Source organism: Phoca vitulina, unplaced genomic scaffold (genome assembly GCF_004348235.1).
Source record: "Phoca vitulina isolate PV1807 unplaced genomic scaffold, GSC_HSeal_1.0 scaffold29, whole genome shotgun sequence".
Taxonomy (NCBI): Eukaryota; Metazoa; Chordata; class Mammalia; order Carnivora; family Phocidae; genus Phoca; species Phoca vitulina.
In genome coordinates, this window is record NW_022589732.1 from 14,256,508 (window position 1) to 14,275,550 (window position 19,043).

Below are 19,043 nucleotides of genomic sequence, written 5' to 3' on the forward strand. Positions count from 1 at the left end.
AGCACATGTGTTTGTGCATGATTGTCTTATGTACTATTGAATAATTATGTCTTTGTATACACCTATGAATACGGTCTCATGGGTATGGGTGTGGGTGTATAAGCAACCAGAGCTCAGGCCTGGTCTTGAAGTCTGAATAATGAATGTTTAGTACTTGACTTTAATTAGTCTCTGTGCATTGTTAGCCTCAGTTCTCATCTGCCCTTAAATATCAGAGGAAGAATGAGTTCATTTCCTTGAAGTTTATTGACTGTTACCGGTGGTAGAGCTAATTCCATAAAAGAGCAGGTTCCATACAGAGCAAGTGGAAGGGGAGGTCTGAGTTGGTGAAGAAGGATGCTTGGAGTGGGGACTTGGAGACTAGAAAGAGAGGTATCTCCCTTTTTTTCCCTCCATTCCCACAAGGATACTGGATTTACAGTAGGGGTATCCTGCTCAGCATTCCCTTTCCAAATTGGAACCTGATAAGAGAAAACTGATGCAAAGTAGAGGAGGAAACACCTCATAGCTCCTCTGTTTCTCCATCCAAGGGGATGCCAATATCCACGTTGAAGTCTACGGGCTCCCCAGAGCTCATCCAGGGAATAGGGGTTCGATTGAAAGAAGGTCTGTTGGAGAGGCTCTGGTTGTAGAGGACCAGGGGTTCGCTCAGTAGGGGCCCCAGATCAAACTTGGGCATCTGGAAGGTCATGCGTTTGGAGGCCTTCTCATATCCACCATAAGGCATTGCCGTCCTGAAAAGTGGACACATTATTTAATTAAAAACCAGAACAAGGGGCGCCTGGGTGGCTCAGTCATTAGGCGTCTGCCTTCGGCTCAGGTCATGATCCCAGAGTCCTGGGATTGAGCCCTGCATCAGGCTCCCTGCTCGGCGGGAAGCCTACTTCTCCCTCTCCTACGCCCCCTGCTTGTGTTCCCTCTCTCACTGTGTCTCTCTCTGCCGAATAAATAAATAAAATCTTTAAAAACACACACACACACACACACAAAAACCAACCAGAACAAAAGGAACAGCTTTATCAGTAAGATGTTACCCTGTTTTGAGGATGGGGAAGTCTGTGAATTTTAGTTTAAGATTGTTCCTGCGGAGTCAGGCTCCACACTCAGCAGGGAGTCTGCTTGTCCCTCTCCCTCTCCCTCTGCTCCTCCCCCCACTCATGTGGTCTCTCTCTTTCTCAAATAGATAAGTACAATCTTTATTTAAAAAAAAGGATTGCTTCTGCACTTCTTATTCTTCTTCTCCCTCAATTCCCCATTCCTGGTTTGCTTATTTCCCCAGAGCTAATAATGAGAAAAGGAGTCTAGTCGGTACTGGATAGAGAGTTTCATGGAGAGTTGTGACTCAGACACTAGAGACCCAAGGGTCTGAGACTACCTTAAATTACAATGTAGAGACAGCTTCCCCTCCCTCCCACACACACAACCCCTACCCCATCTCCAGTGGATAGCCCTGGCCTGCTGAGAGGAATTAACATAGCCTGGAAAATTCAGGCTTCTTAGGATCAAATGCAAAACACTTCTTTAGTGCTTCCCTATTCTGTTTTCACACAGATCTCCTATCCACAGTCTAGAGAAGCCAAATTCCAAAAGAATAGATACTTAAGCCTTACTAGAGTATAAAAAAATAGACTCATACGAGAAGAACAGTAATGGAAGCCTAACCTTGAATGAAGGGAACTTTAAGAGTCCTTTAAACATGAATATATTGTTCCCTTTTTTAAAAATTTCTTATTTATTCGTTTGAGAGAGAGAGTGAGAGAGTGAGAGCACAAACAGGGAGGGAGGTTCAGAGGGAGAGGGAGAAGCAGACTCCCCACTAGTGGGGAGCCCGAGGTGGGGCTCGATCCCAGGACCCTGGGATCATGACCTGAGCCAAAGGCAGATGCTTAGCTGACTGAGCCACCCAGGCGCCCCTATATTATTTCCATTTTACAGCAAGGCAACCAACGCTCAGAAGTAGGGTGATTTTCCCATGACCAACACCCCTAATAAGTGGTGGAGTGAACTAAAATGTTGCCCCCCAGCAAACGTTTCCTTCATTATACTGCACTGTTTTTCTGGGCTAGCATGAAAAAAGCAAAGGCCTTCGATTAGGGCCCCCATGTTCCTTCCCTCCCTCCTCAGCTTCTTTCTGGAACATGTGAACCAAAGTCTCCATCCCAACTGAGGACACTGTGCCACATGCTGGAATGCATCTGGTTCCTTCTTCACAACCCCTACCTGTTGAAGGATTTATAGTGGGGGAGTTCAGGTTTGGCCCCATAGGCCAGCAGGTCGATGCCAAGCTCCACTTTTTGTTGAGGGTCAACCCCCATGGCTCGCTCCCATGGGGAAATATAGGTCTTGAACACAGTGATATGTTTTCCTTCTCCACCTGTCTGGTCTCCTGGCAGCCACGGGAGAGAAAATTAAGTCAATAATAACGGTGAGTAGCCAGTGGAAGTTAGTCTTACACCCCTGCACTAGGGAACTTGTTGGGGCCAGAGATCAAAGATATAACATCCTGGTAACTGTGCTAGTTTTGTGGAATAATGATAGCCTGGGTTCAGATCTGTGACTGAAACTGAAAAGCCAGAAAGGCTGAAAGACAAGGTTTCTGGGTGAAATAGACATATCTCGGTATTCTCCTGAGAGTCCATCTCCAGAGGGTCCATCTAGGTATCTCAGCAGGCCTCCCTTGCTCCCTAAACCCGGTCTAGGCCTCATTCCTGGGGACATCTCTGCTCTAGGGACCAGACACGTTACCCTTGGGTAGGGATACTTGCCTGTTCCTGTCTCGCCAACCCCTGCTGTCCCAGCATCTCCTCCTCTGCCAGTCTGGCCCCCAGGACCACCTGTACCCCCAGATCCAGATCCAGAGCCCTGATGGTGCTGCTGGTCAGAGCCATACTGTCTGGCAGAGTCACTGCCCCCTGCCTGGCCTCCACTGCTGCCCTTGCTGTAGGAGAATCCCTGACCAGCTGTGCCCAGCTGTCCCCCAACTGTGGGAAGGAACTTCTGGAAGTGATCCTGAAAAGAAAGGACAAAGTGAGGGCAAGCTTAGGCAATGGGTATGGGGAATATACAAAGACACAGGTATGCATAGCAAGAAGGAAATTATCAGAGAGCATGGCTAACCAGAAGACACTGAATCCTCTGAGATCCCCACCCCCCGCCCCCGCCGCAATAGGTGGACAGTGGATAGCCTGGCTGAGAGGAATTAAACTCTCCTTAAGCGATAGGACCCCCCTCTGGCTCAGTTCCTCCAATTACACCTTAAGATGGGGGCAACTTATTCTCTACACTTTCCTTTCCCATCCTTATCAAGGCAAAGAGGGCCAAGATTTCTGCTTAGCTAAAATTTAAAAGGATGGGGTTGGGACAGAGAACCCAGGTTTAATTTGAAGAGCTAGAGAGATCTCTGCCCTCTCCCCTTCTTTAATCTTGTCTAACAGACAGAGCTCTCTTCTTTCTCTTTCTCTTCCTTTCCCTTTCTCCTCTTGGTGCCTGTTGAACCAGGACCTCCTGACCGTGAAACTGTAGCAGGTAGGGGGAAGGGTGACCAAAAGGGCAACCCTGGATTTAGCCCCAAAGCCTAAAAATAACCCCACTAACTCCTTCAGGAAGCTCTCCTAGCCACCCCACCATGCACACCCCTCTGCTCCAACCAGTGTAACCAGACCCAGCCAGGGACAAGGGCTTTTGGCCTCCTAAAGTTAGATATGACCAGCTCAGCATTTTTGCTCTGCTCCTACATAAGGATCAATGACAGACACTCCTGCCTGTGGCCCCATGTAGGCATCTATTTCCACTTTCCCTTGGCTGCCCAATAAAGGTAGAGGGGGAAGAAAGGTAATGGAGAAGATCCCCTCCTTCTCAGCTATAACATCTTGTGCCTGGCACCCTTCCAATCCCTACTTCTCTTGGAAAAAAGATCCTCACTAGGGGACATAGGATCTTAGAGGATAGTTTCATGGAGTCCTTAGACAGACCCTTTAGATAAAAGAATGGCTCAAGAAGGAGATGGTTATAAAAAGCACTTAACTCTTTCTAGGGTTGCCAGATTTATCAAATACAATTATAGGACACCAGTTAAATTTGAATGTCAGATACACAACACATACTTTTTTACTGAAATTACACTCCAAATATTGCATGGGACATATTTATATGTAAGAGACTATTCATCATATATCTGAAATTAAAATTAAACTGGTATCCTGTATTTTTAAAATTGAATTGAATTGAATTGAATTTTTATGGCTCAAATATTTCATTGGACATACTCTACTAAAAAATTATTCACGCATATCTCAACTTTAAAATACAGGACTTGGTGTCCTGCGTCTTCTCTGGCAAACCTATCTTTAACGCTTAGCCATACAGGGAAGGAATTTTCTCCCTGAGGGTGTGTACTCTTCACCCCTTCCCCTTCACTGGCTCTAAGATACTGAATTTCAGAGGTGGGCTGTAACTCATCCTGGAGCTGTTGGAGGTTTAATATATCTGGGGACTTAATAAGCTTATAAATTTGCAAGTAAGGGAGGTTGGTGGTATTTGGAGATTGAGGGCCTACCAAGAAGCTGTCAGAAGAGGCACTAGGCTATGAGAGTTATAAAGTTCCAAACTTACCATTGAGCTATCAGAGAAGACATCAGGGTGGTTTTCATAAATAAATTTCTCTACTCGCATCTGCCGCAGTTTGAACATCTTGGAGCCCCTATTAGTGAGCAGTGACAGCTCTTCCAACATCACATCCCTTGGGACACTGATCTTCTTGCCCAGATTCAGGCCTGAGCTCTCCTGTCCACCTTCCAAGGAGGTGGGGAGGAAGAGACAAGGAGAAGAGTAAAGTAGGGTTTTCTAGGCTCAGAATACAGATGCCATCCACAACTAAGTGTGTGACTCCTGCAGAGATCACAGAGGGAAGGAGATACTGTCTGTGACATCTGGTCAAATTGTACCTTGTTTGTGAGAGATTTTTATTTCCTGGGTTTGGAGTTGGAGACGATGCATGGGAACTGGGGTGCAGAGTGGAAACAGTGGGGATACTAGAGTGGAGAGGGTGAATGAGGCAGAAGGGTCAGAGGCATGGGGTGCAGGGCAAAAGGACTAAAGGAACATCATAGATGGAGACCATTGGGGAAACTATCACATGGGGGCCAGTCCAAAGGCCAACACCGTGTGGAGTTGACCACATCTAAATACAGATTTGTCGGGGCGCCTGGGTGGCTCAGTCAGTTGGGCGTCTGCCTTCAGCTCGGGTTGAGCCCTGCATTGGGCTCCCTGCTCACCAGGGAGTCTACTTCTCCCCCTCCTGCCCTCTCGTGCTCTCTCTCACTATCTCTGTCTCTCTCAAATAAATAAATAAAACATTTAAAAATAAATAAATAAATAAATAAATAAATACAGATTTGTCTCAACTCCTTTTCCTTCTCTTCCCCTCAGTGAACTCTGGCTACAGACAGCCTCTAGGTATTGGGAGAGCTCTTCACATGCTTATACTCCTACTGCCCCCCAGGAAAAAATGCCTGAGTATTTTTCCATTTTAAGTGCTTACACAGGCTCCCTAGCTCTGGGGGGGAAAGTAAGGAAGTTAACCATTTATTGAGACTTTGCTGTGTGCCAATCTCCATCATATATGTTCTCTTCCTCAAACATACCTCACTGACCTGTGAGTCCTGTTGTCCTGGACCTGCATTGGGTGATATGGCAAGGATATTACTGTCTCAGGTTACAAGGTGAAAAAGGGTGGAAGGGTGAGTGGTCAGTGTTGAATCCTTTCTCCATTTTTCTTCCTGCCCCCACCCCCCAGAATTTCTCTTGTCTCTTCACATCTCTTCACCTTAAGACATATATAACTTCATGATTTTTCTGGGACTCTTGGGCCTGAGATGCTCTTAACAAGAAGTCCCACACTAGGTAGGTGCAAACATGCCATACCTCCAGTGAGTTCCATGATCAGCTTGCTGGATTTCCTCTTCTTGTTGGGGGCTGGGGTTCCTGAGAGCGGCATTGTGGAGGCAGATTCAGCCTAGATAGGGTGGGATGGGGGAGTTGGAAGATGGACAGGAACTGGGAAGGGGGAGTATCTACAGTAAGGCAGTACTTCTTAACCTGGGGTTAAGGGTTTCAGGTTAAGGGCTTTCATGAGATTTTAAAATATAGGTATATACTTATATATACATATATTTAATATGTATATATGATATGTATATTTAATATAATATATATATATATATATATATATATATCCCAAAAAGTGAAAACCAATTGCTTTAGGGCTTCTCTTTTCTTGGAGGCAGGACAGAAAGCATAGATGCACCCTCTGCTCCTACCATCTACCAACCTCTTTTCTGCTGTTTAAATGGAGCTCGTACAGGGATTAGGAACATAGTATGTGTTGGGGGCAGTGGGTAAAACAAACAAATAACACACAGGACACTGCACCCAGGTTTCATTGGCTTGGCGTGACTTTAGGTTTTTATTTTCATGGGGATCTCAGATTGGGGTTGTCATTCCAAACTCTGGTCTCTCCTCAGTCTTCCTCAAGCCCCAGTGGGGCAGAAAAATGTTCTGCCAGGATTGAGGAGATTCAGACAAAAACATTCTCCATAGGAAGGAGAGGTTGTTGCTCCCCTATTGGGCCAGCTGGAGTGTGGCCTGGGAGGTCACAGCAGTGTTCCTTGCTCCCTTTCAGGCACTCCTACCCCAGGCCCCAGAGCTAGAGTGGAGAGAAGAGCCAGGGGCATTTGAACACTGACGCATGTCAATTCAGCAATATCATAGCAGTGGGGAATTGACGGGGGGCAGGAACATAATAATAGCATCTGGCAGTGGAGGGGGACAAGCTGGGAAAAGATGCAGACTCCAGTCCCTCCTTCACAGAAGGTGGCACTCAGCAAAACACTGTCTTCTGTTGAGTCCTGTTTTCCAACACGTCTGCAACTCTACTAACTTAATGGGGTATGCTGAGGCCAGACTCCAGGAACTGCTAAATGGGCATTCACTATACCTCTCTCAGCCCTAACTAGCTAGGTTCTTTTTTTTTCCCATCCAGCCTCTCAGACCCCCTTCTTACTATTCCAGTGCCTCCTCCGACATCTCCATTCCCCCCACCCTCCTGGGCTCCTCTCCTTCCAACTCTGTGGCTCCCCTGAACTAGACAGCTGGGAGCAGAGCATAGATAAGGGAGGATCAAGGGTCACAATTGCAGACACAGACACAGCAGTCAACAGAATGGGCTCCAGCCCCTCTGGCCATAGAGCTGGAAACTTACCGGCTGCTCAGGCGGTGGTCAGCTCTCCCTGGGGTCCAGCAGCTTTGGAGGCCTGAGCTGCTGTGACCGGAGAACCCGAGCTGGGCAGGCGTGGGGGCAGCACTGGCAGTGGGGGAGGGAGGGTAGTTATTAATAGAGATGATGAGTACAAGCAGCTCAAATGGCACTGGGGGTACTGAGACCCTGGAACCAAGATCCCGCCCTCCTTGCCCAGAGGCTCAAGAAGGGGAGGAATGGCCTTTGGGATTCTCCCACTAAGCTGTCTGAGCCAAGGATCAGTCTGCCCAGGGAGTCCCCTTTCTTGGCATCTAGAGTCTGAGAACCAAAGAAGCATTCAGGGAGAAACTGAAAACTGAAAGGGAAAGAGGAAGCAAGCAGAAAATGGTGGATAGGAATTCAGAGTGGGAGAGCAAGAACTTGGAGAACATGTCTGGAGAGCCACTCAAAACCATTCCAGGCTGGAGCTGGAGAGACATGTGGGTGCATTTTGGGAGTGGGAGGGCTTAAGGTGCTATGTTTGGGGAAAGGAAGTCTGTACACAATGGAGCTGCTCATTGAAAGTTCCTTGATGGATTGGTCTTTCCTGAAAAACCAGATCTTTGCAGAATAAGGAACCAAATTAACCAAATCCAGTGCTTCCTATGTTGTCAGGGATGATGTGGGGAAGAGTTGACCAATTTTTGCCTTTTCATCCCCATTTGCTGTTGGGGTGCTCAGTTTGGCCTGCTTTGCAGGATAGATGTTGATGTCTGAGAAGTACATGTATGCCAGGTCCATACACTCTGGGGTTCCCACTTGGGATTTTCTTCAAAGGGAGCACACAACCCATAGGATCTAGATTGTCCCATTCATACTCTTCCAGAGGATCCCCTGGGCAAGGGCACAAGTTTGAGAGCCTCCTTAAGGGAAGCCTGTCATTTACCCAGACCTTTCCTCAGTAGCTGCATGAACATCCTGGATCCTCTTCCACCTGCTCAGATTCTGGAACCAGCTGCGGCTGCACCTCTGTTGCTGTCACCACCATCCTGTTGTGGCTGCTTTAGGAAGTGACTTTGCAGCTTCCAGAATGCCCCTCTGTCACTCTGAGCTCTCCATTCTTCCTGACCGTGTTCTTTTCCCATCCTGAACTTTCCAGGCTCAGGCCAGGGACTGAAAGATCATCCCACCCCCCTCTAGCTGGCCTCTGCCCAAACCAGTTTAGCCTCCAGATCCCTCATCTTTTGTCTTCCTTCTCCATTCCCTCCCAACCCAAAGAAGCAATTAGAAGAAAAATAAAAATGGCAAATGGTGATTTTGTCATCACCACCATCCTACTCTCAAAAACAAAACAAAAACAAACCAAAATTTTGGTCTCCTATGATTGAGTACCTAAAACTACTGAGTGGATGAAGACAATATTCAACCTATGCTCAGTGGGTCCTTCCTTTGGAATTCTTTTTTTTTTTTTTTTAAGATTTTATTTATTTATTTATTTGACAGAGAGGCAGTGAGAGAGGGAGCCCGATGCAGGGAGCCATCCCAGGACCCCGGGATCATTACCTGAGCCGAAGGCAAATGCTTAACGACTGAGCCACCTAGGGGCCCCTTCCTTTGGAATTCTGAGACCATACTACTATGTGGGAGCATCAGGGTCCTGGGCCTGGTTATTTGCACAAATATGCCCCCTGCTGGAGTAACTTTCCTTCTCAGAAGTCCTTAATTCTAGCCTGCCTCCAGTGCCTTCTCTTCTATATTAGACTCAACCCACACCGATCCACCCTCTTTCTTCTCCCCTCTCCCACCCCACCTTCACCTCCAGACATTGCTTTCCCATGGAAACATCAACTGTTTCCTCCAGAGAGCTAGGAAATGATGATGGCAAAAGCTCAGAGGGCCTTTCCACTCCTCTTGGTTCTGAAATTGAGGGCTTGCTTGGGAAGTATGAAGCAGGAGACAGAAAAGGGGAGAATCTGGATGGAGAGAGAACCAAAGGGGATGGTGGAGGTGGCTAAATCAGAGTGGGACAGAACTGGTAAAGAAGAGCAAAAGACCAGGGGGTGAAGGGCAAAGGGTGAAGAATAGGGCAGGAATGGAGAAAGAGATCAGAAGAATGGGTTAGAGAAGATGGAGGAGAATCAGGATTTGGGTATAAAACTACAAGAGATGATGGCAACAGAAGGTTTGGAGCATAAGTTTATTCTTGTGCACAAACCAAAGTACTGTGACTCACACTCAATATGCAAAGGAAACGATCAATCCAGATCAAGCAGCAAACGTGGCTGGCTGGTGGTGGTCATGGTGAGAGGGGAGTCCATACCCATCTAGGATCAGAGATCAGGACCTGAAGCTGGAAAGGAATAAGAGCTAGGGTGCAGGGGATGGGGTCGGACTGAAAAGAAATTTTGACTCTGGGTATTTCCTTGCCCTTTCCCAGGTCATCATGACAAGCTGCAGAGGGTAGAAGGATAGACTCAAAGGAGGTAGAACAGACACTACCTATTCTTTCAACACTCAGCCCACACTCTCACATCCCCCCACCATCATCTGTCCTCACTCTAACAAATGCATTCTTCTCTCTCAAATTTTTCCCTAATCCCCCTGTTGTACATGGTGAGTTTCTTGAAACCCAACTCTCCTGTCTGCCAACACTGCACTCTCCCTCCCCATGTTCCTCCCTGTGGTTCAATCAATTTCATTTATTCCACTCTGCTCCTGGTTTCTGCCTCACTTTCCACACCATGGCTCTTTTCACCCTCCTTTCTGTCTCAGGTGCGTGAGGCAATGAAGCCAATGGATTTTTCATTCCAGAGGAAATTTTCTGGCTTTCTTTTTCACTTCCTGGATGCTTGTAGCTCAGCATGGGCCTCTTAAATTGCTAACTTTCTGAAATCCTGACTAATAGAACTATGTATGTATGTATGTATGTATGTATGTATGTATGTAATCTCCACCGCCCAGTGTGGGGCTCTAACTCACAACCCTGAGATCAAGAGTCGCATGCTCCTCTGACTGAGCCAGCCAGGCGCCCCCTGATGAATAGAATTCTTAGTTCTGTTCCTGGTCTAGCTGGTGTAACTCAGCCCTTATAAACTGCCCCAGCCCTTCAGGTCTTCTCATAATCTGTGAGTTTCACAAGATGCTGTACCCCTGCTACAGGCCCTGGTCTTTAATTCCAGTCAATCTCTCTCTCCCCACTAGACTATCCATAAGGGCTTATCTGACCCTTCTTTAATCAGTACAAAGGGAAGACCCACATTGGGTCTTTATTTAGACTGCTCCTCTTACTCTTGCCTCAGACATAAGAACACATCTGTGCCTACACACACTTGCACATACACACACGCACACATACATGTCTACATATATGCCAGCCAAGCTTGGGAAATGAGAGTGAGGAGTAGCAAGCGATTTAGTGCAGAGATCAATTCAGTCCCTTTGAGGCCTACCTGATGGTGAGCTTCTTGCCTGAGGTCTCACTAGTAACTTCTCTGTGTGCTTCTCACTGAACATTAAAACGAGGCTCACAGAAAAGCACAAATGTAGAGAAATAGAGACCAGTGGAGGAGTGTGGGTGAAGATGGGACACCAACTCCAAAACTATCTCCGGCAGGAGGGAATTTAGCCTCCAGATGCCTGAGAGAGGACATGGGATGGGTAGGAGAAGCAACTTTAGGAACTGGATGCTCCACCTCTCCTTGGTCCTGGGAGCTGTGCCCTGCTCAGTGGTGGCCTGCCCCCGGCCTCCACACATGAGCCTGCAATCCAGTTCTGGTGGCTGAGAACCGGGGCCTGGCTACCTGGAAGCCACAGGAGCTGGGGGAAGTCCCGAGACCCCTAGGAGACTCTGGAGGAGGGGCTGGGCTAAGGACAGGGGTTGAGGCCAGCTCTGCCCTCCAGATGGGCTCATCCAATGTAGTGGCTGCTCGTGGGGCAAGCACAGTGGGGCCCAGGGGTTCTGCAGTGGGCTGGGGTGCTGGAGTGGAAAATCGGCGGATCTCCTGGACTCGGGCAGTTTTGCGGGGCCCTAAGGAAGTGGGGCCAGGAGTCTGGGGAACCTCATCGAAACAGAACATGGCAGTTTTAAGTTGGTAGGGCTGGTGCCGCATGAAATCCAGAGCCTTGATACCCTGCTTGGGGGTTGCCCGAGGACCCTGGGATTGGGCCTTATTAGGGAGCGTTCGAGCAGCCTGGGGGAAAAAGGGTGAGAGCAGTGGGTTGTAAGCAATAGGAGGTGGGGCACGAATGTTGGGTGAATATTTCCAGGAAGGGGGCAGTGAAGGTGTAGGGGAAGGGCTTCTGGGCCGAGAGCCAAGGCCCAGGCCAGGACTAGGTGTAGCTTCCACCACATACCTGTCTGCTCGGCTCTGCCGCTTGGCAAACAGCTCCCCACCCCTGCCCTGAAGCCTTGCTGGCTCAGGGATTCCAGCCGAAGGGGCCGCCCCATTCACTAGCCCATCAAGCAACCCTCGAGATGGGGGCTTAGGAGCCACCGGGGGTGGAGTCTTAGGAGGCATTGGGGGCGGGGTCTTGGGAGACATTGGAGGCGGGGTTTTAGGTGTCACGTGAGACCGAGTCTTGTAACTCCTGCCCCCTGGTGGCTGCATGAAGTTGCAGGCTTCAGCCCCGAGGCTCAGAGCATCCTCCTCTGGACCAGATTCCGCTCCCCCGGCCCGGGGTTTTTCATCCAGGTTCTGCACCAACGATAGCAGCTCGGGGTTGGGCGAGTTCTTCGTCTCCTCCTTTCCCGGCCGGAACATCTGCTTCCGGGTTCCCCGTCGCCGGGCCTCCTGGAGGATGCCAGTGCGGGCAGCGGGCACGGAGATGCGCTGCTCCCGAGCGCTGGGGGGCTCAGGTGCCCCGGGGCCTGGGGCGGGAGCCTCTGGGCGCGCAGAGGGTCGCAGAGGTGCCGATAGGAAGATAGAAGCGGTGGAGGTCATGGCAGCGGCGCTAGGGGGAGCGGGAGGCTCTGGGGTTCCTCCTGGCGTTACAGGACGATTGGGGGCTGGGATGTACAGGGAACTTGTGGCTGTCACGGGGCCCGAGGAGCGTGGAGTGCTGGGGGAACCGGAGGCTGGCACGTGGCTGGGCAGAGGGGTGGGCCCCTGTGGAGGGGACAGGAAGGGCGGTGGGGCGGGGCTGAGGCCTCCCAGGCTTTCGTTAGCCCTCTTGGGAGCTAGCGGCCGGAAAATCACCGAAGTGGTACCTGGCCGCTGCCCTTGTAAGCCTGGGGTGAAGGGCCTGGCTGACCGGTTAAAGATGTTTGGAGCTGGGGTTGGGGCTCCACCGCCTGAGAGGAAGGGACTGGGGCTGGCTACAGGGGCTGGCGAAGGGCTGGGTGGGAGCATAGCCGCCTCCGGAGGAGCACTCTGGGCCCGAGGTGGTGACTGCAGGCCCTGCCCATTGAGCATGGCTGCTGGACCATCCCGCGCCAGCTCCTGGGTGCTGGAGGCTGTGCGCTGGCGCTGCTGTTCAAAGAGCTGGGCCCCTCTGCCCGAGGCCTCACTCAGCTGCCCGCCCTGGCCCTCTGCTGCAGCCGAGCCTGGCCTGGCCAGCTCCATGTCCAGATAGGGGCTGTCCCAGTCGCACTGGTTGGTGAGGCTGCGGGCGTCGGAGAAGGTCTCCTCGTCCAGCTCGGACTCGCTCGTGGGAGGGACCCCGTCTTCTTCCTCAGCGCCTGTCCCAGCTGCAGCCCCGAAGCTCACTAGGGTGTACTTCTTGGCTCTCTGCCGTCGTTTCTTAAACATAAGCACCCCCTTGGAGTGGGGATTGGGGGCTGCAGTTAGTAGGGATGCAATCGTCCTGCATTTGGTCTTGGCCTCCTTCACACTCTTCTCTTGGAGGCTCTCTGCCCGTTGCAGTTCTGAGGAGGTCAGGAGGGAGAATGGTCAGTGAACCTCTTCTAATTCTGTTCCCCACAGCTTTCACCCCAACCCCACCCCAGCCAGTTTCTGCAGTCCTCCCACCCACTGTCTTTTCACTGGCCTGATCCACACAGGCAAAGTCCTCTGATTTGGGGGCAGAGTGGTAGGTGAAAGGTGAGACCAAGCACAGTTGAAGGGAAGACAATCTGGTTGACTCCCTGACACCACTCTGATCACAGCTCTCCTTCTAACCTCTCTCCCATCTACTCTGCTTCTGTCTTCCCAGAGATGTGCTCTTACCCACCCCGCACACATTCTTCCCCTGCCTCCCACCATTCCTGGCTGGCAATGCTGGACGGGGAAGGGGAGAGCAGTCACTTCCCATAGCGACCAGGGAGAAGAGGCAGGTGTCAGGGAGAGACAAAATGAGACCATGTTAGGGGGCTTCTCAGAAACATAAGGACTTACCTCCTCTTCCCACCTCTTACCCCTATGATAGGGACACAGAGGACGCTTAGGAAGAAGGCTCTTCATTCACAATTCCACCCCCATTATGTAGTCCACATCAAACACATTCATGGAAATAACACCCACCACACATTTCAACAAGAATATGGGTCTAGTGAAGGCCAGTTATGAGCTTATTTTCTCCTATATACTTTTTTTTCCTCATTCACATATACCCCAGCTTATATACACCCTAGTTCACATATACGTATATAAATGCACATGTACCCTCACAAAAACACAGTCACTCAAATACCTTCACACACATGCATACTCCTTCCCAGAGTTCCCCCTGCAGAGACCCTGTTGCTAACAGTTTGGACAAAATTTTACAACTGATATTGACCTTCCAACCACCAGGGCACTCCTCTGTGCCTCACACCCCTGCTACTCACAGCCAGGGATAACCTCAGATCCGAGATGCAGGAAAAGCCAGAGTGCTGCTCTCCAAGGCAACCCTCCAAATCTTTAGGATATCTCAAGGTCACTGCTAAATATATTCCACCACCAGCCCCCACCCCCAGCTGGGGTGGGAGTGGGGTGGGCTCCTTTGGGGGTCAGCCTTCTAGGTAGAGAGCTCAGGCAACCACTAACAGGCGGACACACAAGGACTATGTACTAAGGGGAACCTGGGCAGGGCTTCCCATGCCATGTGGGGCCTGGGAGGTGGGGCCAGGAACTGGGAGAGACTGCCCCGCTGCTAGGACCTTGCCTTGGGCACAGATTCTCTCTGATCTATGATCCCCAGTTCCTCCTGAAAAATTCTTGAAATTCCATCCACTTTCCACTCAAGATACCAAGCTCCTTTCTAATTAGGGCTTTCATTCCACCCATCCCAACGTTTGTACCACAGAATAGTACTGTGCATAAGAGATAGGCACTGGAGTCAGAGTTCAGTTCAGGTTTTTGGTTCTTGATAGAGTTACCTCACTTTACTGAAGTTCAGTTTCCTCATCGGTAAATGAGCACGATAATGGCTATCTCATAGGATTGCTATGAGGACTAAATGAGATAGTGTAGGTAAATTTAGCATCTCACGGCAGCCCTAAGGCCCACGGTGAGTAACCATTACTATTAAAGCTTTCTTGACACCAGCTACACATGTATACAGACACTTTCTTGTTCCCATGTATGTTCTCCCATGGATTCCCATATACATGCCTTCATGTATTCACAGATTCACAGATTCACACTTCCTTCTCTCACACACACTCCCTCCCCATGAGTTTTCTATAGCTCATGTGGTCACAAACCCCTTTGACATGTGGCCATAGCATCAGCCCATTCTGAGAAAGGGGCAGTGAAACTTTCCTGAGAAAAGAAGGAAGAAGAAGTCAAAAAGGAGGAAGGAATAAGGGAATAAGACCTTTCCCAAAGACATCCCTTCCTAAACTATTGATGTATTCCCCCTCCATTTTAGATCCCAGAACTCTCTCAGCTATGGGAAGGTAGTACCTGCATAGAATGGGTCCTGGAGCCCAGAAGCTGGATCTGGGGCTTTGTTGCAGTTGGCTTGGCTGAGGGGCTCTTGGCCGATGGGCTCAAAGGTCTCCATGCTGAGAAATGCAGTGTTGGCTGGAGCAGGACCAGCTTGAGCCACCCCCATGCCTTTTAAAGCCCCTTTGTCTTGTCCCCAGAGCTGGCAGCTGAATGAGCTCACTGTGCTATTTTTGGAGTCTAGCCCCCTCCCTTCTCTCTGCTGCCCCACAAGCCCCGGTGTGATGGACGTGGACACCTGCCTACCCTTCCCCCCACCCCACCCCACCGGACAATGAGGTCTGCTTGGCTAAAAATATCCCTGAGCCACTAACTGCAGTCTTAACCCAGCATGATAGGAAGGGAGGGGTGCTAAAATGAGGACTGGGGATAAGCATGGGATCCTGGGCATGCATCTGGAATTTCTTTGTGGGATATTGGACATTCTCAGCGATGTCAGACTCCAAATTATCAATGTCCTTAGCCTCTGTTCCAGACTTAGACACACAAAACTCTATGGATCAGGAATCAGAATGGTAGAGGGGAGGAATGAGAGATGAAAACTAGAGGTGTAATCCTAGATTTTCAAGGTGACAAGAAAGGTCTCTGGGGTAGAGGCATGGAACAGGGAGAAAGTTCACCCTTAGACCTTGTTCTGTAACTCACATCAAAAATAGCAAAGAGCTTGAGATAAGTGGAACTGGCGTTTTCGGCCCAGGCCTACATTCTTGCATGAGATAAGGAGTCGAAGATCCCTCCCTCTACCACTTCCTAGGGATCTCATGACTATCCCATAGGCTCTCAGGCTCCAGGAACCCAGCTGAACTTACAAATGTCAAAGGTATCTCTGATGCTCTGCCTGCAATTAACACTGAAAAACCCCTGCCCTGCTTCCAAATACTCCCCTGCATCATGTCTTCGCTCTGCCCTCACCCTGTCTGACACTTAGCAAAATCATAGCAACAACAACAAGCAAACCCTTTGTTGATTTCATGTCCGTTTTCAACTTCCCTACTCACTCTGTTCCTGGGTTGGGTTGAACCACCTACACCTTTTGCCGCACTGGTTCAAACAGTAAAAGTAATGGGGACCGTGAGAATAATTATTTTCCCCTTCTACTCATCACTCTTCTCCACTTGTCCCCAGGACTATATCCAAAGGAAGCATAAAGTATGGTTATGGAGGGGTAGATTTAGGACTCAGATTGAAGGATCCTGGCTAGGGAAAAAAGGGTTCAGGCACTCACTGGCTTGCTTGGCCTTCTGGGTGTAGGTGGTAGTGAGGTCTTCTGCCACCGGGTGGGGAACAGGCCCCACCATAGGGATGAGATGAGGGCCAGGCCGGAGGGGGCCGTGGGGCAACAGCAGGGCCTCAGCTGGGGGTGGCTGAAGGGTTGCCCCATCCTCCCAAGCTGGGGAGCTCACACGGCTGTCAACCTGACCGGGAGGACCAGCGACGGCAGGTGCTGGCTCTGCAGGGCTGTCGGATAGGTAGACCTCATCAGGCAGGGCTCCTGGAGGGGAGGGCCTCGTGGGACCTCTGCGGCGGGGTCGGCGGGGCTTCTCCTGGGTGGCAGGGCCATCGGCATCACTGTCTGTCTCTCCGTAGTAAGCCTCACTGTCAGGGGGTGAGAGGAGGCTCCCGGGCTGAAGAGGCTGGGGAACTGGAGCGCCAGGGGGCTCAGGACTCAGTGGAGATAAGGGTGACAGCACTTGAAGCTCACCAGGGGATGGAGACCGCACAGGCCCCTCATCCTCTGCCCTGGACGGGAAAGAGGACAGAACTTGAGAAATGGGTTCTTGAGAGCTGGCGAGATCTAGAGGGGATGGGAGAAGGAAGGGAGAGAAGGGACTGGCATGTGGGCTGAATGAATGGGCAGGGAAGAGTAGGGATCTGAAGACAAACCAGGAGGCAAATGTGCTTGAAGAGCTGTGAGTGGACATGGGCTTAGAGGGAGATGTGACGGTGAGGAGACAGGCAAGGGCTTGAAGTAAACCCGCACACTCAAATACCCACTTAACACCCCCAGCCCTTAGTTGCAGATACACTGAAACCCCTTGGGAGGCAAAGACAAACATCTATAGTCCAGCACAAACTTACAAGCAGAAGTGGGTACTTAGTAGTAGCTGAAGCCAGGCCAGTGAGACATAGAGCTGAAACAGGCATTGGGAGCCCTGGGCTAGGGGGATGAGGTGGGCTGGGGTAGGAGGGGTCCATACCGCCGCACCGTGAGGACCAGCTGATTCCCTGAGGCATCAATAAGGCTCATGGCACTGGCATGAGAGAGGCTGGTGCAGGAGACCCCATTGATGGCCAAAAGCTGGTCCCTCTCTCGGAGTCCTGCTCTGCCAGCCTGGCTCCGTCTTCGGATCTGAGGAGGTGTTGGGAGGAGAGATTGTAGGTGAGGGAGGGCTCTAAGTGGGAATGGAATGAAAGGAGTCAGGACAGGAAGGACCTATGCATGGAGAGGATATACTTTGCAGGGTAAGAAAGGGTGGGGAGGGACACGGAGCTACAGTTGAGGGGGCCTATCTGGAGGGAAGAAGGCACAGATTAGAGGGAGTAATATACATCATATGAGGGGAGGTAGGGTAATCACCAAATCAAAGAGGCCTGGGGAGAACTGCAGATGGGAGGTACTAGATGGCAATTGTATCCCCTGGAGATTTCCCTTCAAGGCCCATATCTTTACTTGCCAATTGTTCTCTTTTAGGCCATTACCTACACAGTCAAGATTTTAGAACAGCATTCCAGATTGGAGGGAGTCCAGCAGATTCTGGGAGATTGTAGTTGTGTGTGTAAATGTGTGCCCCTACGTGCACACATGCGTACATATGTGAAAGTAATAATAATAGTAGTAATGGCTATCATTTATTGAGTGCTTACTAAATGTTAGGTATGGGGCCAAGCACTCTACATGTATCATTGCAATTAATCCTTAGAATGGTTCTATGAAGTAGGTATTGTTATTACCCACATTTTATGGTTGAGAAAACTAAGCCTGTATGGTGAAACCAAACACATAACAGTTCATCTGACAGGCCAGATCTTGCCATAACCTTCCTAGCACCTAAAAAGTCTTGCCTCATGAGAGAAAGGGTCTGGTGAAGGGGAAGAGGAGCACTGAAGGCCTGGGCAAGGTAGGGTAGGGTAGGGCAGGGCAGGGAAGGACAGGGCTGGGCTGGGTAAGACAGCCTCGGCTCATCACATACCAATATAGTTAAAGAAAAATTAGAACCTTCCCTATATTCCTGGAATTTGGAGTAGAGGCACAGACTCAGGAGAGCAAAGACTGGATGGCCAGCCAGAACTGGATCTCTGTTACTATGGTGCTGCAGGGAACTGAGGCAGTCTTTCTTTTTTTCTGCTCCCAGAAACCAGGAATTCTTTTCTAATAGCCCCCCTGCAAGAAGCTTGTGCTCAGAAACCACTCCTCCCAACAGATGAGCATGCTTCCCTGCCCACCTGCCCACCTGCCACCCCCACTCCTCTTCTTCACAGCCTCCCACTTCTCCCCCAAAAGGCCACCACGTTTCTCTTCCCAAATTCCCCTGGGTTCCCCTTTCCCTGAAACCTCAATAAAAGGGGCTCTCCCTTACCTTGGACACCTGTAAAGGTTTCCTCTGCTCGGCCCCCCCGTGAAGTCGGAAGCCCCAGGGAGCTCCCCCTGACAATGTGACCAGCACCTTCTCCTCAGCACCCATCGCTCAGCTTGGCCTATGGCCCTCGGAGTTTGGACAGTGTCCCAGGGAGAAAAGTCGAGGCGCTGGTACCCCGTCCGGCCTGTCTGTATGGCTGTCTTGGTCCTGCTGTCCTAGGCCTTCCCCCCCACACCACACACCACAGGCAGGCAACTTGGCCCTGGGATCAGTACAGTCCAGCACACATGTCCTGTCAATCCGAGCCGTGCTCAAAATAGTTGCCGGCTGTACTCCCTTCCCTCCCCCAGCTGTATTACTCCC

The 19,043-nt window shown here is 50.3% G+C and overlaps 2 protein-coding genes across 2 annotated transcripts; both read right to left on the reverse strand.

Moving 5' to 3' along the window:
• Positions 1-227: 227 nt before the first annotated feature.
• MYOZ1 (myozenin 1) lies at positions 228-7,361 on the reverse strand. The gene is made up of 6 exons (XM_032423654.1): positions 7,259-7,361; positions 5,923-6,013; positions 4,612-4,790; positions 2,766-3,009; positions 2,221-2,386; positions 228-734 (listed from the first exon to the last, which is right to left on the reverse strand). The coding sequence occupies exons 2-6, from the start codon at positions 5,993-5,995 to the stop codon at positions 503-505; spliced, it is 894 nt and encodes a 297-aa protein (XP_032279545.1). The 5' UTR covers positions 5,996-6,013; positions 7,259-7,361; the 3' UTR covers positions 228-502.
• Positions 7,362-10,956: 3,595 nt separating this feature from the next.
• Positions 10,957-18,785, reverse strand: SYNPO2L (synaptopodin 2 like). Its single transcript, XM_032423561.1, has 4 exons — positions 18,681-18,785; positions 17,301-17,452; positions 16,328-16,842; positions 10,957-13,097 (listed from the first exon to the last, which is right to left on the reverse strand). Exons 1-4 carry the CDS (start codon positions 18,783-18,785, stop codon positions 10,957-10,959), a joined length of 2,913 nt encoding a protein of 970 aa, XP_032279452.1.
• Positions 18,786-19,043: the final 258 nt, after the last annotated feature.

What these genes read in the sequence shown, in the direction of transcription:
- MYOZ1 (XM_032423654.1), bottom strand. Translation starts at nt 5,995, where the DNA reads ATGCCGCTCTCAGGAACCCCAGCCCCCAACAAGAAGAGGAAATCCAGC. An exon ending in GATCATGGAACTCACTGGAG is followed by an intron (nt 4,791 to 5,922) that starts GTATGGCATGTT and finishes CCTCCTTGGAAG; the next exon opens with GTGGACAGGAGAGCTCAGGC. An exon ending in TCTTCTCTGATAGCTCAATG is followed by an intron (nt 3,010 to 4,611) that starts GTAAGTTTGGAA and finishes CTTTCTTTTCAG; the next exon opens with GATCACTTCCAGAAGTTCCT.
- SYNPO2L (XM_032423561.1), bottom strand. Translation starts at nt 18,785, where the DNA reads ATGGGTGCTGAGGAGAAGGTGCTGGTCACATTGTCAGGGGGAGCTCCC. An exon ending in CTGGTCCTCACGGTGCGGCG is followed by an intron (nt 16,843 to 17,300) that starts GTATGGACCCCT and finishes TTTCCCGTCCAG; the next exon opens with GGCAGAGGATGAGGGGCCTG. An exon ending in CCAGAAGGCCAAGCAAGCCA is followed by an intron (nt 13,098 to 16,327) that starts GTGAGTGCCTGA and finishes TGACCTCCTCAG; the next exon opens with AACTGCAACGGGCAGAGAGC.